The 17,292-nt window shown below is 33.6% G+C and overlaps 2 protein-coding genes across 2 annotated transcripts in view; one reads left to right on the plus strand and one right to left on the minus strand.

Annotated features, from left to right (window-relative positions):
- The window catches only part of LOC123658159 (blood vessel epicardial substance-like), a 63,787-nt gene extending 55,349 nt beyond the window's left edge, over window positions 1–8,438 (minus strand). Inside the window, exon 1 of the mRNA XM_045593597.1 lies at window positions 7,956–8,438. Coding sequence (XP_045449553.1) covers window positions 7,956–8,438 — 483 coding nt within the window. The remainder of the gene's footprint in view (window positions 1–7,955) is intronic.
- Window positions 8,439–10,459: 2,021 nt separating this feature from the next.
- On the plus strand, window positions 10,460–14,587 carry LOC123658389 (ashwin-like). The gene is made up of 3 exons (XM_045593819.1): window positions 10,460–10,687; window positions 10,780–11,112; window positions 14,359–14,587. Exons 1-3 carry the CDS (start codon window positions 10,595–10,597, stop codon window positions 14,416–14,418), a joined length of 486 nt encoding a protein of 161 aa, XP_045449775.1. The 5' UTR covers window positions 10,460–10,594; the 3' UTR covers window positions 14,419–14,587.
- The last annotated feature ends 2,705 nt before the right edge of the window (window positions 14,588–17,292 follow it).

Consider the following 17,292-nt stretch of genomic DNA (forward strand, 5'->3'; position numbering starts at 1 on the left):
ATACATTGTAACTTCTAGCGTCTAATTGATACTGTATTTACTTTTTATCAATTATAGCTACCCTGCGCGCGTTGCTACGCTTTTTTCATTTTTATTGTTTTGGTCGTACCGAATCATTGTTGGCTCATGCACAAAACTTTGCTAAAAATCATGAAATGATTAAATGCATTGTTTACGATTCTATAAAGGACATACAGACAAACATTTATTTTTATTAGATTTATTACAAAAATTATTATCTAACTCAAATCCGACTCAATTCGGCGAGATTTATTACGATTTATTTTCCCTTAGTCAAACAGACGTGTACATATTTGCGGTAACAATATATTATTGTTTCAATATATAATATAAAATTACAATGTATGCTTTTAGTACAGTACGAGTGTGTAGTGTAAGTGTTCTTTAGAAACTTCGATTTTCTTTATTTTGTTTGTCAGAAAGGGTTCTTTGATACTCGATTTCGGCTCTGAAATAGAACTGTATCACTGATATCTCTATAAATGACATTAGAAAGAACCCCAAATTTATTGCTAACACAATCACAAACCAGACGATTCAGCTTCTGCACACGAATAAAGGGTACCCACTTATAAAGTATCTTACTGTGAGATTGTGTTAGCAGGGAACATCAACTATTTCGTCTCAAACTAAAATAGAGATTTAAATAAATAACGTTTATTTATTTATTTATTTTATATACATACATATATATATTTCATATATATATATGACATTAATTTTCAATTATTCCTCTGGCTAGTCTCTTTCTCGATGTCTGCCAGTTACGTAACAATTCCTTACAGAATATCACAGATAAATAATAACAGCTATAATGCTTTCAAACAGTGTTGTGTTCCTGTAGTGAGTAAGGTGACCAGAGCTCCTAAGGGGGGGATTAGGGGTAAGGTCGGCAACGTGCTTTTGATATTTTGGTGTTGCAGGTGTCTATAAGCTACGGTAATAACTTATCATCAGTTGAGCCGTAGGCTTGTTTGCCGAACTAGTTGATAAAAAAAAAGTTAAAACCAAATTAAGTTATCATTTTAAATTGTTAGCATCTACTGACAATAGCGCAAAGAATAACATTTTAACAAATTCGTTATATTCAACAATTTATCAAAATGATTGAAACACGTAAGTCTGAGTACTATACCGTTACACCAAAGTAATATTAGAGTCTGCTTTTGAGATTAATCTGGGTGGCATCTGCTTTTTATTTCTTCGTTTGTGACTAAAACTTTACGAGTCATATGACCCCAATTTCAATATCATGGTCACATTATAGTGATCGCTATCTATAATATTTAGCTGTATTTCGGTTATTTTAATTAAAAATGAATTTTATGCATTCTAACACAACAGATTTAATCCAAGCTGTAAGTATACATCAATAAACAAATCGCCTTTCTTTGAAAATTGAACACAGCAGCAATGCAGGGTTGAAGTTCTTGTAGTTTTTATCTGCATTTACAATGAAGCTGAAACTAGCTGTGTTTATAGTTCTGCTTTTAAGCGATAGAAATTGGATATTGTACACATTATATGACTGTTAGACGTTCCGCTGTTATTATGCGTACACATTGTACTTGGGGGAGATTGATATAAGAATATATTTTAAAAAAAATTAATTGCTGATTATTCATGATTTAGCTCAAAGTGCAAATGCACCAAAATTCTTCGCAAATGCACTCTTACTAAAATACTTCCCATAAAATTTCATTCAATGCGTATTTACTTGAGTATTTTTTCGTCTACCTACGTTGTAGTGTAAGTCGGTTTTTTTTTCGTTTGCCAGCAAACACAATTATAGTTACTTTTGTTCGAATCTTATCTATACGAATAAATAAAATTGGAGTTCTATTTGTAATATTAAAATAATCGCTTTTTACTAAATGCATATGGGTACACACGGTACATATTCCTAAATAACATTTTTTACAATTTTTATCTGTCTGTCAGGCTGTCTGTCTGTGTGTTCCAGCTAATTTGTACTACAATAATAACACTAGTTTGTACCCAGTTTCAGTTCAGTAATAAAGGGTTATACAAAGTATCAGTTTAAACCGTTCCAACAGAGATTTTAACCAAGTTTGACAAACCGCATTAAATTTAGATGAAATTCCAACTTTAGACATGATGGCGACCTATTAAAACTGTTCAGATGTTCAAATTAAACTTTAACAAAATAATCGTCCTCTTCAAACGACTGCTAACTCTTTTGCTATAAATTTATATTGTTATTGTTAACAAATAATTTTCATTTCATATTCTACGACACATTTTTAATAATTTTGTTTTCGTCCACTACTAGACAACTTCTAGCAGATTGAAAATCGAACTCAGAGGCCTAGTTTTATTTTAGAAATTTATTTATTTTATAGCTCTGAGAACTGAACAAAAACTTTTTAGTTAAATTCCACGCGGACAAAGTCGCGGGCACATCTAGTTAATATATATTTTATAGCGAGCAACTGAACAAAACTGAATCAAAACAGTCAAAGTATCCCATCGCTAGATAAAATATTTATCTTCATATAAAGTAAAGTAAATTAAGTCAACAGGGTTGTCAAATCAAAATTATATTTTTTTTTACCTATTATAACAACATTTTTGCATGTATCTTCATAATTTCCATGTATAGCTACAAAAAATGTTTCCCCAATAAATATCGATTCAGCGATAACAGATCTACGAACTACATAATTTTATTTCCATCCTTATTGCTTTATTGCTTTTTTATAGCACTTCGAGCTGTTGATTACGACTACATTATCCGTATTTTTATATCGCATAAGAATTTGTCAGAACCCGATATACAAAAGTTAAGCGCACAGTCACTAATAATTATTGTGTTCGCTCGCAAACGAAAAAAAACCGACTTCAATTACGTCGACAACTAATACAACATAAGTAGACGAGAAAAATTAACAAACGCATTAGTAGTCTCTACGATTTTCGAGGGTTTCTCTCGATTTCTCTGGGATTTCATCATCAGATCTTGGTTTCTTATATATATATACTAGCGACCCACGGTAGCGTCGCACGGTTGCAAAAACTACCAATATTCCTCTACTATATTATGCATGTATTATACATATAAACCTTCATCTTCAATCACTCTATCTATTAATAAAAACCGCATCAAAATCCGTTGCGTAGTTTTAAAGGTTTTAGCATACATAGGGACAAAGAAAGCGACTTTGTTTTATACTACGTGTACAGTCGAATTGAGTAACCTCCTCCTTTTTTGAAGTCGGTTAAAAATCAAAGTATTTTGAAATCGTATTTATATATTTTTCGTATTTATTAGTAACACAACTACTAACAAACTACAAAATTTCGAAACTACGGTTTTTCGTTTTACCAAAAAGCCATGACTTCAAATTTACGATCGTACCCTCTGCATAGTACTTAACACCATCCCACTGTGGTCGGTCAAAGCTATATTTCATTTGCCGCCTCCACATTTTTCTTTTCATTTTCCTAATATGTTGGTGAGATCGTTCAGCCTGCTATCCCTTTAACCCTCCTAAATTCTCAGAATCAAATAGGAACGATTGATGATTATGACACTTTCATAAAAAGTAGACAACCAAGTTTTTTAAGTTATATAAAATCATAATTCGAATCATTTTTTTTTTACTTGGATATTCGTTAAGTAAAGAAAAAAAGAAAAAGCAAATATTGACTAAAAATTTGTGATATTGTCGACGTGTCAACGTATTTGTCAAAATGTCAACGCCAGGTCAATCCAGTCAGATTACCTAGTCTATTAAAATTAAAAAAAATTCAGACTCATGTAAATTATGTCGAAAAACACCTATGAATTTAATTTTAATAACAAAGTTGAAAACGTGTCAATCGTTTAAATACAATTTTTTTTAGAAAACTGTTAAACAAATTTATGACCCCTGCAGTTTTACCACGTAAATTTGACAAAAAAATCGCACTAAAATATTATATAGTCTGTAAAGACTTTTTCAGGAAATTGACTACCCAACAAAAAGGGAATTTTTTAAATGGACAATTATTTTTTTAGTATTAAAACCTACCGTGAGCCATAAGGAACATACAAAAAATAAATTAACCAAAATGGTCGAGCCATTCTCGAGTTATGCGCTTAGCAACATTCATTTTTATTTATACGAGTATAGATAGAAGATAAGACGAAATATTACACGTACACATTAATCTCAGTCATAGGGTTCCTTTAAAGTCACCATTCCGATCTCGAGCGTGACTAATTCATTATAAATTACACACTGGGGCATAGCTGATATTGCTCTTGTTGTCAGTACTTGAACGTTACACACCGGAGTTTAGAACCTTTCGCCGGCGGATTTGTCATTTCCTCGCTAAGATATAGTTTATTTCCTGTCGTAAACGAGTTTACGGCTATGGGGCGGGATTTTGTTGAAATCCGATCCAAACATATGGACGTTCTAGACACTCGAATAGGTCACGAGTAATTTTGAAGATCGTTAAATTCTTTTATCTCGCAATTAAAGTCACAATAATGTCAATGATACATTAATTGAGAATCGTTTAAAAGATGATTAAGTTAGTTGCCACACGTGGCTCCGCCTGCGAGAAATTAGGAGAAACATAACTTCATCAGTAATGCTAATGTCATTATGGTACCTGCCAGCTTCGCTTTGTAGCTCATTAGCGTGATATAGTCTGTGCCATGCTCGATAAATGTGCTATCAAAAACTGGCAACGAATTTCCAATACTAATCAGTAGTATCTGGCTGCATTCGACTAAACGAACTCTTTAGCTTTATAAAATTAGTAAACATACATGACATGGTCGTCAGTAAAACGACTTAAAAGCATAAATTAAACAATAATCACAATCTAGAAATTCACTTCCATATATACCATTAGATTACAACATTAGTTAGTGACTAGACGAGAGTGGCAGTGGGTAGAAACAAATTAGTTACGTACACAACAATATTTGTCTCAGATTAGGCAATAACTTAAATAGGACTTGAAGTTCCAAGTTGGAAGATTTGAGCGGAGGATTCAGAACAACAGATCTAGCTACGCTTAAAAACATTGTTATTCTTTTTACAAGGATTTTTTAAATAACAAACCACGGTTACTATTATTCTACGATTTTTACACTATATAGTTATTACTAAGATGTTCTAAATTTTTGGTTGCATTGAACCTTTCTTTTTATCCAGAGAAAATCCCTTACGGATGCCTACACCCCGGGGAGCTGGAGGGTATGTCCGAGTCGCACGGACTAAAACCTCTGGGGTGTTCCTTCGACACGCCTTGGCGGAATCACGGGGGCGCAGTTGCATTTCCGCGATCGTTTGCATTGAACCTCACCCGTTTGTGAAAATCAACAACAACGAATAACCTGATGCTATGAGAAGAATAACTGCGGACCCTAAAATTCATTAAAAATTTCATCAGTTTAAAAAGTTATCACTTTTTTTCCTGTTACCAATTAAGATCCAAACAGATTAATGCCGCAATTGATTATGTAAAGTCAGTCCCGTTTAAGATTTAAATAGTATCAAAGCTATATTAAAACCATCACATCTCTTCACTTGGATCCAACACCAATTGAAAGACCCGTATTGCGCACCGTATATCCCTACCATATCTATTGGCTTTCGAAACCAATATGATTCATTGTTGAGCAAAATGTTTGTTGACTTGCCAAATTTTAGTGACGTCCATCTCAGTTCTTGTGACCTACTTCTAGATAACGGACTCGGTGTTGCGGCTTCGACTCCCCCTCGGGATTGAAATTTGTATTTGTGCAAATATTCGTTTCCTTTTTTAGTGTCTCCTGACCATGCCTCGGAGAGCACGTAAAGCCTACGGTCCTAGTTGTATTATAAATACATGACAGCGATCGTTATACATGGTAAGGAATATATCCACCAACCCAAAGTAAAGTAACGAGGTGAATTATGCTCCTACTCTTCTTCTAGCCCAGCAATGTGATGTTACAAGCTGAATCAATCAACTTCTAGATGTGTTGGACTTTAAAATTTTAAGCATATTACAATGAAAAATTTAGATCCATTAAACAAGGCGTCGCGCGTCGTCGTAGTATTCATATTCTATACTTAAGTCAAAGTAAAACAATAGATAGCGCTTTCCGACAGTTATGGCCAATATCTTTTATGTCAAAAAGCACTTTAGCTTTAATAGAGATTGTGTTGTCAATATTACCTGTATATAGCATTCTACCGTTGAACTGAACAATACGTTTATATTATGATTCCTTCGTCTATAAAGACTAAATAATAGTATTGTAGCATTTCGGTTTGACGAATAACCCATAGTTAAGAATATCATTTGGCAAATTGTGGGTTTCGTTCGCTTTAAGTGACATAAAATCAAAACTATGTATATACAAAACGAAAGCGTCGTTCCTATAAACAGACGCTGGCAACTTACCAATAACTTAACGGCTTAAATTATAATTCTACTTTAAATTACAATTTGCCGAGATCTGATATTATTAGATGATTATCTTTAGGACATATTTGGAAAGATCAAAAGCTACGAATGGTTGATTAAAATGGCGATATCAATTATTGAAACATTAAATTATTAGTTGGATATTGTTTATACTAGATGGCATTTCAAGTGCTTTAGTAACAAATTCTTTCAAATCAATAATTCGTCTTCGATTTCGATACGATTACTAGGTATTTTTTAGATTAAAATTTTTGACCAATTTTTTAAATATTAAAATGTGGAAATTACTTAACATTGTTATAACTACTTAATATATAATTAAAAAATAGATCGCCAAAATCGACTTAACTCGCGAATTATTTACGATTCCATAACACCAAACAAATCGGAATAACAATTTTGAATTTACAGTAACTAATTTCAATTTTTTTAAGTACGTAATCGTCTAATTTTTACAACTTCAATCAGCCTCTTTAGCAGCATTTCATATGATTTTTGTGGAACTTTTTCCACTCGTCTTTCATAGAATTTTTAGGTGTTCAACACTGAAAGTGTTTATTGTTTGAGTACACAGCCCGTGTTAGCTTACCCAAACAATTTTCCATAGCAATCAGATCAGGATGATTAGATGTTTTATAAAGGATATATGACCCTATCACAGGGTTTTACAACATGATACCATTCCATTTAGATATATACAAATACTATGTTAAGGTGACAAATATGATTTGGTTTGGAGTGACTGTACTAGACTGAAAATTAAGAGAAATGCGGCCAGTTATAGAGACAAATCTTGAGGGTTTCATAATTATGCTAGTCACTGCAAAAATATGCGGAAAATTGAAATAAAATAAGCCCCAGGAAACAAAAACAACTTTAAGAGTATTACAATTTTTAAAGTAATTAGAGTGGAATTATAGCTTTTATGGGGTTTATGTTTTTATGTCATCATTTTGATGATTTTTTTAAAATCTAGGTCTGGTGAGTAATTTTTGATATTGTACTACTTGTCAAAGTAAATTGAAAATATTTCAAAAACAATAATTTATCAGACTTGTAAAGTCGTGTAATAATGAATCAGTAAGATAAGATAAACGGATCAAATATTTGAACACATACAAAAGAGCAATAAATCTGCATTAGTTCTGTATCATGATAGAGATATATTTGACTATGATGACGACATTGTAAAAGAATTACACTCAGGAATCAATGTCACATATTTTTTTTGTGAATTGAAAATAATCTTTAACTTTATTCATTATAAAATTAGGTAACTATATAATGTTTTTTTAAACCTATTTTTTTCATAAAAGAATACCATTTATTTTAAAACAATAACTAAGCTAATTGTTTTATTTAATTCTCACACACTTGTTTAATTCCAAGTATTTTTTTAGATAATTTATAATGTTAAGTAATACAGTTTGTTATATAAAAGATTACTTTTCGGATAATTAGATATTGTTAAAATGTAAAAAACAATTATTAAGACTCACCTCTTCAATGTCCTTATGAAACTTAATAGGCCTCATCAAATAAAACTGCACAGCAAAGTATACAAAGTTAATAATGAAAAATGCACTGTTCCACACAACAGCATCCAAATAGCACTCTATACTCCACGCCCAGAGGCCGGAGAACGCACAGCCCAGAACCAGAGCCACTCGCAGCCAAATAAGACCACTGGGCGTGTGTGGGGCTAGGAACGACAACAAGAAGAACACATTAGCCGCTTGGAAAAACACGTGATTTATTGGACGCCACTTGGGGCAGTGGTTCAGGTACATGTCCCACATCGAGGGCCGCTCCTGGATCGTCACGTTTACGAAGTCAGACGCGACCGACGCTTTTGTCGTCTCCAGCAGCCCCATCCCTTCTGTGACAGTCGAGCCTCCGTCACTTTCCGTCGTCGGCACCTCCGTGGTGACGTTTTGCAAGCCTGTGATCATCCCGATGGCTAAGGCACTGAGAAACAACATAGTCCCACCAAACATAACTCTTCCTGTCCACTGTACACATCGGCGTTTTCCCGGCGACGTTTGGCATTGGCGCGCTATTTTTTTTGCTCAACTAAGCACAGCTGTTCCTAAACAAATATTTAGTAACATGAAGGTATTTACACTATTTGCGATATTTTTTCTTATTTATTAGTACAGAAATATAAACGAACGTAAATGCGATAACACGAAATTATTATTTAAAAAAAAAATTGAGTGAGACCGGAAAAATTATTAAACGAAACGCGGGTCTACAAACACAGTCAAGAGTCCAAAATAAAATATTAGAGAACAGTGAAGCAAACAATCGAAGCCTGCGGAATGACAGCCAGCTACTGCGCTTGACATAAGTGACAGTACATGTTTCTTGCCATGTGTTTATATTACAATTTCTACCTAGCAATTTCTAAGAAACAAAACAAAAAATTTTAAATTAGTATTTGTTGTTTCAGAATTGAATTTCATTCTTTGTTATTCAAATCATTTATTTATTATTTGTGTTACTTTAGGTTAAAATAAAGATTTCATTGGTGAGTAACAATAAATCGCTGGAAAAGGATTAAAATCGTTTACATTAGCCGCGATCCACTAAGCATCCGCAACGCCTGCAATGCCTATTCTATCGTTCCACCTAAGGCCCGTGGTCTACGTGAGCGATCGCTCGGCCTCATAGATGACGTCACTGTTTGCGACCACGTTGCCCAAAAAATATAGGTGGGTCAAAGTTGGCTTTCATCAAAACGTGGCGAGAATTTAAAAAAAACTGTCAAATTCAAACTGTAAATTTTATCTCTCATTTGATTCAAAAACGCAATGATTAATTCCCAAGAATCCATGTTGAATTAAATTTTACTCCTGTATAGCGTTAGTACAGTATAGTAGTAGTCTATATAATATACTTGCACACTACACTCCAATCCATGCGAAATATTTACTCACAACCCCCACAGCTGCATGTTTTCACCATGCCGCTATTTCGCGAGCATACAGCTGACACCTGACACTTGGCAGCACCCAAATATGCAGTCCTCTTATAACATTCGCCCACGACCGAAGCTTTTTTTACATTCGTGGAATGGTAATTTTAGCGTTCGTGGGCGATGGCGTTGTGTGCCTTAGGTGGAATGCGCCAATTGTGTTATTATGGACTGTCAATTTTGACAATTTCCCCTAAATTTAGGGTGGTTTTATTTATGTGAATGTGGCTTGGAGGAAGGATCTCTCGATCATTTGTTTTTTAACTGTCTGAAATGAACTGTATATGATATGCTTCCCAAAAACATTCCGCGGCCGGTTAGTGTTTGTTTTCTTCTAACTTTAGTGCCATCTTCTTTTTGTGCTGTCTTAGCTAAGTTTATTAAAATCAATGATATAAAATTAAAATTTACCAAAAAATAAAATCAAATAATCATGTAAAATATTTTCAACTAACCGCAGTTTAAGCGGCTTAAACCACTATTGTACTGTCAAAAACGGACCCTGTCTCCGGACTTCAATACACTTTTAGCACTTGTTACAAAATCATCGGCGTAAAGCTGGTGGAGCCATAGTCTTCAAAGAAAAAGAAGAAGAAGAAACGGGAAAGTTTTAGGGGATAAATATTTTAGGGTATTTTTTTTTGGGAATTCTTAATTCGTCAGAGCGTAATTAATATATTTTAATACAAAAAACACGATGAGTTCACGCCATTTTTGGCTCGAACTTGTGGAGGCCTATGTCCAGTAGTCGACTGCGATAGGCTGATTGATGATGACAAAAAATCATTAAAAAATAACGATTTCTCAATTATCAATTTTTAAAAGGACACGTTCAATGAATGTGCTAAAGCAAAATACACAAAACAATTTATCATATTTTTTAAAAACCTTTAAAAGATAAAAACTAATAAAAAATATCTGACATTTTCAAATAATTTCAATTTTAGGTTGTGGGGTTTCTTTTTAACTTAGGGACTTTGTCAAAAGATTTAGGGAAAAAAAATTTCAATAGTTGTCAACACTGCAAATGATTTTATTGCGGAGAGCGAAGAACTCGAATCCAGCTCTCAATAAATTAAAAAAAAAAATATTGCGCGGATATCTCTGTTTTCTTATAGAGATAGTGTTTTTATTATTATTATTTCTAATTTAAAAACATGTATGAAAAGATTAACAAAAATGGCTCTACCATATGATATGTTGTTACATCCAGAGCTACTGTCGAACGATCAGTTAATGCAAATCATCCTAGAGGTATGTATGTAGTGCCCAGTAGTGCTATCAAAATAAACCGAAGTACTTGTGTTTACTTGTATATTTAATACCTATTAATTTGTTAATTTTAGAGGCATCTACGAATAGAAAATTTGCAAAAGAAATCTAGATATGACCTTTTAGATTTGTTTCACCAATATTGCGTTCCTTATGGACAGAGAAAATACAGAGATTCTGGCAGAGGAAAAATATTAAACGAATTCCGTATGTCGAACGCGAATTCGCCGACAGACTTGGATATAATCAACAATAATTATATTAACAGAAAGAAGACATATTCAAACTGTGAGAGGTTAAAACCCTCATCAGATGTTTTGTCTGGGCAAATGAAGAGGATCAAACTAGACGGCAACAGTACCACTGGTAATAGTGTTACTAATAAGAGAAAAATGTCAGTTGACACGGTGAGTATTTTGTAAATACTATATTCATTAATTTAATAATTTATTGGACATGTATGTTCTTGCAAAAAAAAAAAACAACGAAAAGACCATCACTAAAAAAGATCTCTTACAAATTAATCTCTTGTTTGTAAAGCTGAATAATATCAATATTCCATTTTAGTCTTTAAATATTTTACATTAATTCTAGGTTATTAAGGTACCAAGCCCATCTTCAGAGTTATGAATATTGGTTTGTCCATTGAGGAAACTGGATATTCTCATAATGATTTTATTTATTGTTTCTGTAATTGTTACAACTTATTTGTAATAGAAGATGTTGGCTCATAAGATAAAGATGAGGAAGCTTCTTAAAAATCAGGATCCAATGTCTCTTATTCAATTTTTGACGTAACGGCCAAATCGCTAGTTTGAGGTTGTTCTGGTATCGGTAGATCTTCACTATGAGGAATTGGTCTTTTAGCTGCTGGTAGGTCAGGATCCTTGATTTTACTTTTTGTTTAATTGTAATACCTTCTGTATCAATAAGACAAAAATAACAATCAGATGAGTGGTTCGTTGGTTCCGTCCAAATCATAGGGATTTCAAAAGGCATAGATTGAGATCTTTTCGCCCATCCAGTGAGAGGTACCACATATGTAACACAACAGATATATGGAACCCACACTTTGTCTTGTTGTCCGATGGCAAAGCCAAAATACTGTTCATATTAACTTAGTTACTAATGGAGCCAAATTCCTATCCTAATTTCCTGGTAATTTAAAATTAGCTAGCACCTTTCTTGTTACAAAATTTTGTTGACCAGTATTATTGACTTTTTTGTCATTCCAAAGTTTATTCTTCTGTTCCACCTCTCTTCTAAACTATATAGTATTATTTTGTTTCTAGGCATCTGCAAATTTGTTAGTCTAATGTTTTCATGTGAGTACTTATAAGCAAAGCAGAGATGGCTCGTCCTAAATAGTGCTGGTACAGTACACTCCCACTTCAAATATAACCTGTGTAATTTTAAATCCTATATATCTTTATATTAAATACTATACTATATTAAGTTATTTCTATACTACTATGCGTATATAATAGTGTATTATTATATAAGTACATTTGGCATTAAGTTGTACGAGTGGAGCGCCAGTGATTGTGTTCCAATGATACGAAGTTTAGTATAATTCCTAGCACTGTATTCAATGAGTGCAAAAGAGACAAGACGATGCGAAGTAAATTTTGGGTGGTGGACCACAAAGATGGTCGGTTATGTGTGAAAAGAGGGCTGAGTAGTTCAGCCAGCTCAGCTCCTTCCAGAAGCTCAGAAGCCTCCTGGGGCGTTCACAGGCTTCTCGGAGCGTCCTTATTTCCCTAAGATGGTTGCCCGGTGTGCGACCACTCCCTCGCATTCCAGGATCATGTTAGCCAGCCAGGCTGTTTCTTCCGTTGCATTCATAATCAATAGTTGGTGATTGAGTGCCATGTAGCCGGTAATCGAGCCAACAACTATTCTGATGTCCAGACGGTTTAGACTGAGCAGTCGGCACGATAGATGCAGTGATACTTCCGTAAATGTCATTTTGGACTGTCTACAGCCGGTTTGGTTTGCCCAAAGGGCATTGTGGGTTGCACGTGTACGTTGCCTTACCCACGAGCGCAATTGTCCAAATGGTAGTGGCATTAAGATGGTTGAGCTTTTGTCCACTGGAGGATTACCTCATTATGTGAGGCCAATACTTCCACGGTTTGGTGAAATTCGTATATAAGACTAGAGTTGATCGAATTGCTCCCTAGTGCTTTAAGTACAGCCATTCTGTCCGGATACGAACTGAAAGATTTCATATGAGAAATTAGCCTAATCTGGAGCACCGCTCAGCGCGACGTTGCAGTTCCGCCGGGCGGACGGGCTTGCGGGGTGTGCCAAGCGCCGCGGGGATAAAATGCATTGTTACCGTTCTGATGTATACAAACAAACGTGTCAGCTATTTCAGTTATTTTGCAGATTTTCTTTTAAATAAGTAATAAAAATAATTTATGCGCGACATTTTGTGTTAAAAATGGAACAATACAGTGTATCTTTTATTAAAAATTGTGAAAATACTCAAAATGTGCCTAGAACTGTAATTGTACTTACTACTTACTCAAAAATGTAGTATAAAAACTAAATGTTTTTCGCGTGTTTTTAAATCTTAACAATATTTCAAAACCCTTTGGTTGTGCGGCTGTGAAGAAAGCAATAAATGATTTTGTTTTCTGTGTCTGGTGTTTGGAGCTGGTGCCTGTAGTGGTGTCTGCATGGACGGAATAGATTTTCTATGCAAATAAATCAATAGGGGATCGGACAGTAATCAGATTAAAATCTATAATGTACATAGATAAAATAAATATATTGTTTTACGATTATTTATCGAATAATAATTCAACATAATTCATTAAAATATTTTACATGAAGAAATAAAATGTTGATACTTACAATATTTTTAATCTGTATTGAAACACCAACTACAGTACGTGACGTCATTTGTGGGATCACTAAGTGTCCGCAACGCCCGCATCATGTTTTCACCATGCCGCAATATTGCGAGCACACAACTATTAACTAATACTTGACAGCGCCCAATGATGCGTTCCAATTATATAATTCGCCCACAACGCCTGCGGCGTTTTTTTACGTTAAAGAAACGGCAACTTCAGCTGTCGTGATCGATGGCTTTGTGGGCCTTAGGTGGAACGCGCCCATTGTTATTACCACAAGTGACGTCACGCGCTCTCAGATGACATAACGTGGCGTTTTGGCGGGAGTTTTAAACAAACAATGTTAAAACATGATTTTGAGTATGTACCTAAAAGGATATAAATAAATAAAATTTTATTTTTTATGGAAATAAGTATCTATTAATATGAATTTAAAACGCTTTCTGAAAATTTGTCCGATCTCCTATTGTAAGCTCTAGTTTTTCGTATATTTTTTTGTGAACCCCCATCAAAAAATGTCACGAGCGGCCTCTGAAGCAAAGTACAAAGTACGAGTAGCTAAAAGCATAAGTATAGCAAGTTCTATTTTGAACAATGTAAATTAAGTCAAAAAACACTTAATCAACAACCTTACCTGTAATATATGATTGATCAATTGGTTCTGCCTGTAACATCCCTCTGCTGAGCATAAGCCTCTCTACGTATAGGAGAAGGGTCTTAAGATATATTTTATAAACATGAAATGTTACTCATATGTTGTTATTAATTTGAATTTGTATGATTTTCCAGGTCAACACATCCGAGTGCCCGCCAACTAAAAAAGAGAGGAAGCCAATAACATGGCCATAAAAACACAATGTTGAAATTTTTGAAACCATGTCACAATTAATTTAATAATATACTTTAATTATTTAAAACTCCTGCCAATGAGAGAATGACACAGTTTCTAAGGTACTTTTATTAAATGTCTAATTTCAATTAAATGTTAGATTGAACAAATAAATAGTAATGGAAGAGAGTAGTACTCTTTCAATAATACTATGTAGTATTCACACTGAATACAATAAATAATGGGATTCCGTATCAAGAACAAAATCTTATGTCAAAGATAAAAAAAATATTTTTTTATTATTTATTTGTAGTACATAGTAAATTAACCCTAGCGGGACACAATAATTTAACATAATGAATATATTGTTTTTCTTTAGGAAAAAATTGATGAACGTACTTCCACAGAGGTTCTTACTCTAATTCGACAATTTCTGAGATATAATTTTGTTCTTGGAACTCATCAAGTAGAAAATAAATATTGATATTATTTTTGTATTCATCATTAAATGATAAACCTTTAATTTAAAACAAAGTAGTAAATATAAACAACATGAATACAAAGAAAAAATAAAGTATATACTATATGTATACTAAATTTTTCTAGGTTTACCTTATAATATTATTTAATGTTTTAAAATAGACATTTTTACTTTACTCTGTGAAACAAGCTAATTTCGCTTTTGTGTCTTTGTTATTTGCTGATGGGGTTTTTCCCCATCAGCAAATAACAAAGACACAAAAGATAACAAAGACACAAAAATATTAAATAAATTCAACTGAGGTAGGACACAGCAGGAATTTCCTGCTCAAAATCTGGAGCAGCCCGACTGGGGTAGTACCTCGACCTTACAGAAGACCACAGCTAAATAATACTGTTTTCAAGCAGTATTGTGTTTCGGTTGGTGAGTAAGGTGACTAGAGCTCCTGGGGGGATTGGGGATTGGGTCGGCAGCGCGCTTACGATGTTTCTGGTGTTGCAGGCGTCTATAAGCAACGGTAATCGCTTACCATCAGGTGAGTCGTACGCTTGTATGCCGACCTAAAAAAAAATATATTAAAAATTACATCAGTTGTCTGCTTTTTGTTTTTTATATAAATGAATTTTTTTCTTTGTGAATTATTATATATCTACGACATAGAAGTATTATGAATAAATGGAATGTTTACCTATAATATGATATATTTTTAAATATCTTGTACTATATTACAGACCTTGCGTTTGTTATAAGTGTTTTCCCACATCTAGATGTTGTTTTAGACATAAATGTTATATTATAGTGATATGTATTATGCTCAAGATTATAATTAACCAATTTTATCTTTATTATTAGTGAAACTATCTGACACTTGGTTGAGACGATTAGGATTATTTATTTTAAGACTAAGAGCTGGTAGCAATTCTTCAACACTAATTTTTTTTTTTACAAATAATCTTATGATCTTAGTTATAATATGATTTTATATAAAATGTATTTGTCTGAATGTTTATAATATTTTCACAAATCATGCTTAAGAAAATTAAGGATCTATGTCACCTGTTGCCGTTATCACGGTCTTATACACAGGTCGTGCAACAACAGTAGTCGGGGTACGTCGGCACAGTGCACACCGCACCACGTGACCGCACACATCGATAGCTGTCATGTACAGCGGTGTTGCGTTGACGCGAACGAAAAGTTACGAGATTACCGTACTCTCTCACCATTGAAATTGGGCTCAGTTGCATGATCTGTATATAAGACCGTGGCCTTTATCACTACGTGAGGTAACAGTATAATCTCTCACCATTGAAATTGGGCTCAGTTGCATGACCTGTATATAAGACCGTGGCCTTTATCACTACGTGAGGTAACAGTATCCACCGGATAAAAGTTTAAATATTCTTTCAACATCGAATTTCACTATATTTGTATGGATCATTGGTCACAATTGTAAACAATACTTGTAGTTTATTAATTGAAGTGAAACAGACTCTAATGGTCTCTTTTACCTAGTTAAAGTTTGTAGCTTATGTTCTGGATAAACTTTTTTGACAATCGGTAATACAGGCTCTAAATGTTTTAGAAATAGGATTATGGTAAATATATAATTGATATCCATCATGAAATCATTTATTTCCTAATTATGTATGGAAATTTTTCTATCTTACCACGAGTTGTATATGTATAGTTTGTGGTTAGATGTGATTACACATTAACTAATTTTAATATATTACGTTATTATTATCCGCCAACCCGCATTGGAGCAGCGTGGTGGATTAAGCTCTGATCCTTCTCCTACACGGGGAAAAGAGGCCTATGCCCACTAGTGGGATATTACAGGCTGAAGCGTAATATATTACGTAAAGAATTATACGTACAATCATTTTATATACAATGATTTTATATATCCTATCCTAACACGTTGTAAACTTTTGTAATTATATAAATTTAAATGCCATTGCTATGAGCAATTTATATTTGGATGTTCACGGTGAAATCTGCATGTCTAGATATTAAAATTTACATTTTTCGTCTACAAAATAAGGACCACTTTTGAAATCGAAGTTAATAACCAGAAATAGTGTATAAAAATAAATGCAAAATAAAAATATGAGGTATACTGTAGATTTGTCATCTTTATAAACTATTTTTTTTGTGTTTATGTAATAAATAAAGGTGTGTGTGTGTGTGAACGTGTGTACTTATGTACGCACGTATGAAGTTATACGTCATTGGCTAGCTAACTTCACGTTACTAACTTCTTCCTTCAGTAGCTGACATCAGGTTGTCGGTTTTTTTTTTTTTAATATACTCTCATTATTTTTCCCTAACGCGCCAAAAGAATATAACTTCAATAAAATAAAAATATCTACTAACAAAGCAACAAACACTACATTATAACACACAATGT

The sequence above is a fragment of the Melitaea cinxia genome, chromosome 12 (genome assembly GCF_905220565.1).
Source record: "Melitaea cinxia chromosome 12, ilMelCinx1.1, whole genome shotgun sequence".
Taxonomy (NCBI): Eukaryota; Metazoa; Arthropoda; class Insecta; order Lepidoptera; family Nymphalidae; genus Melitaea; species Melitaea cinxia.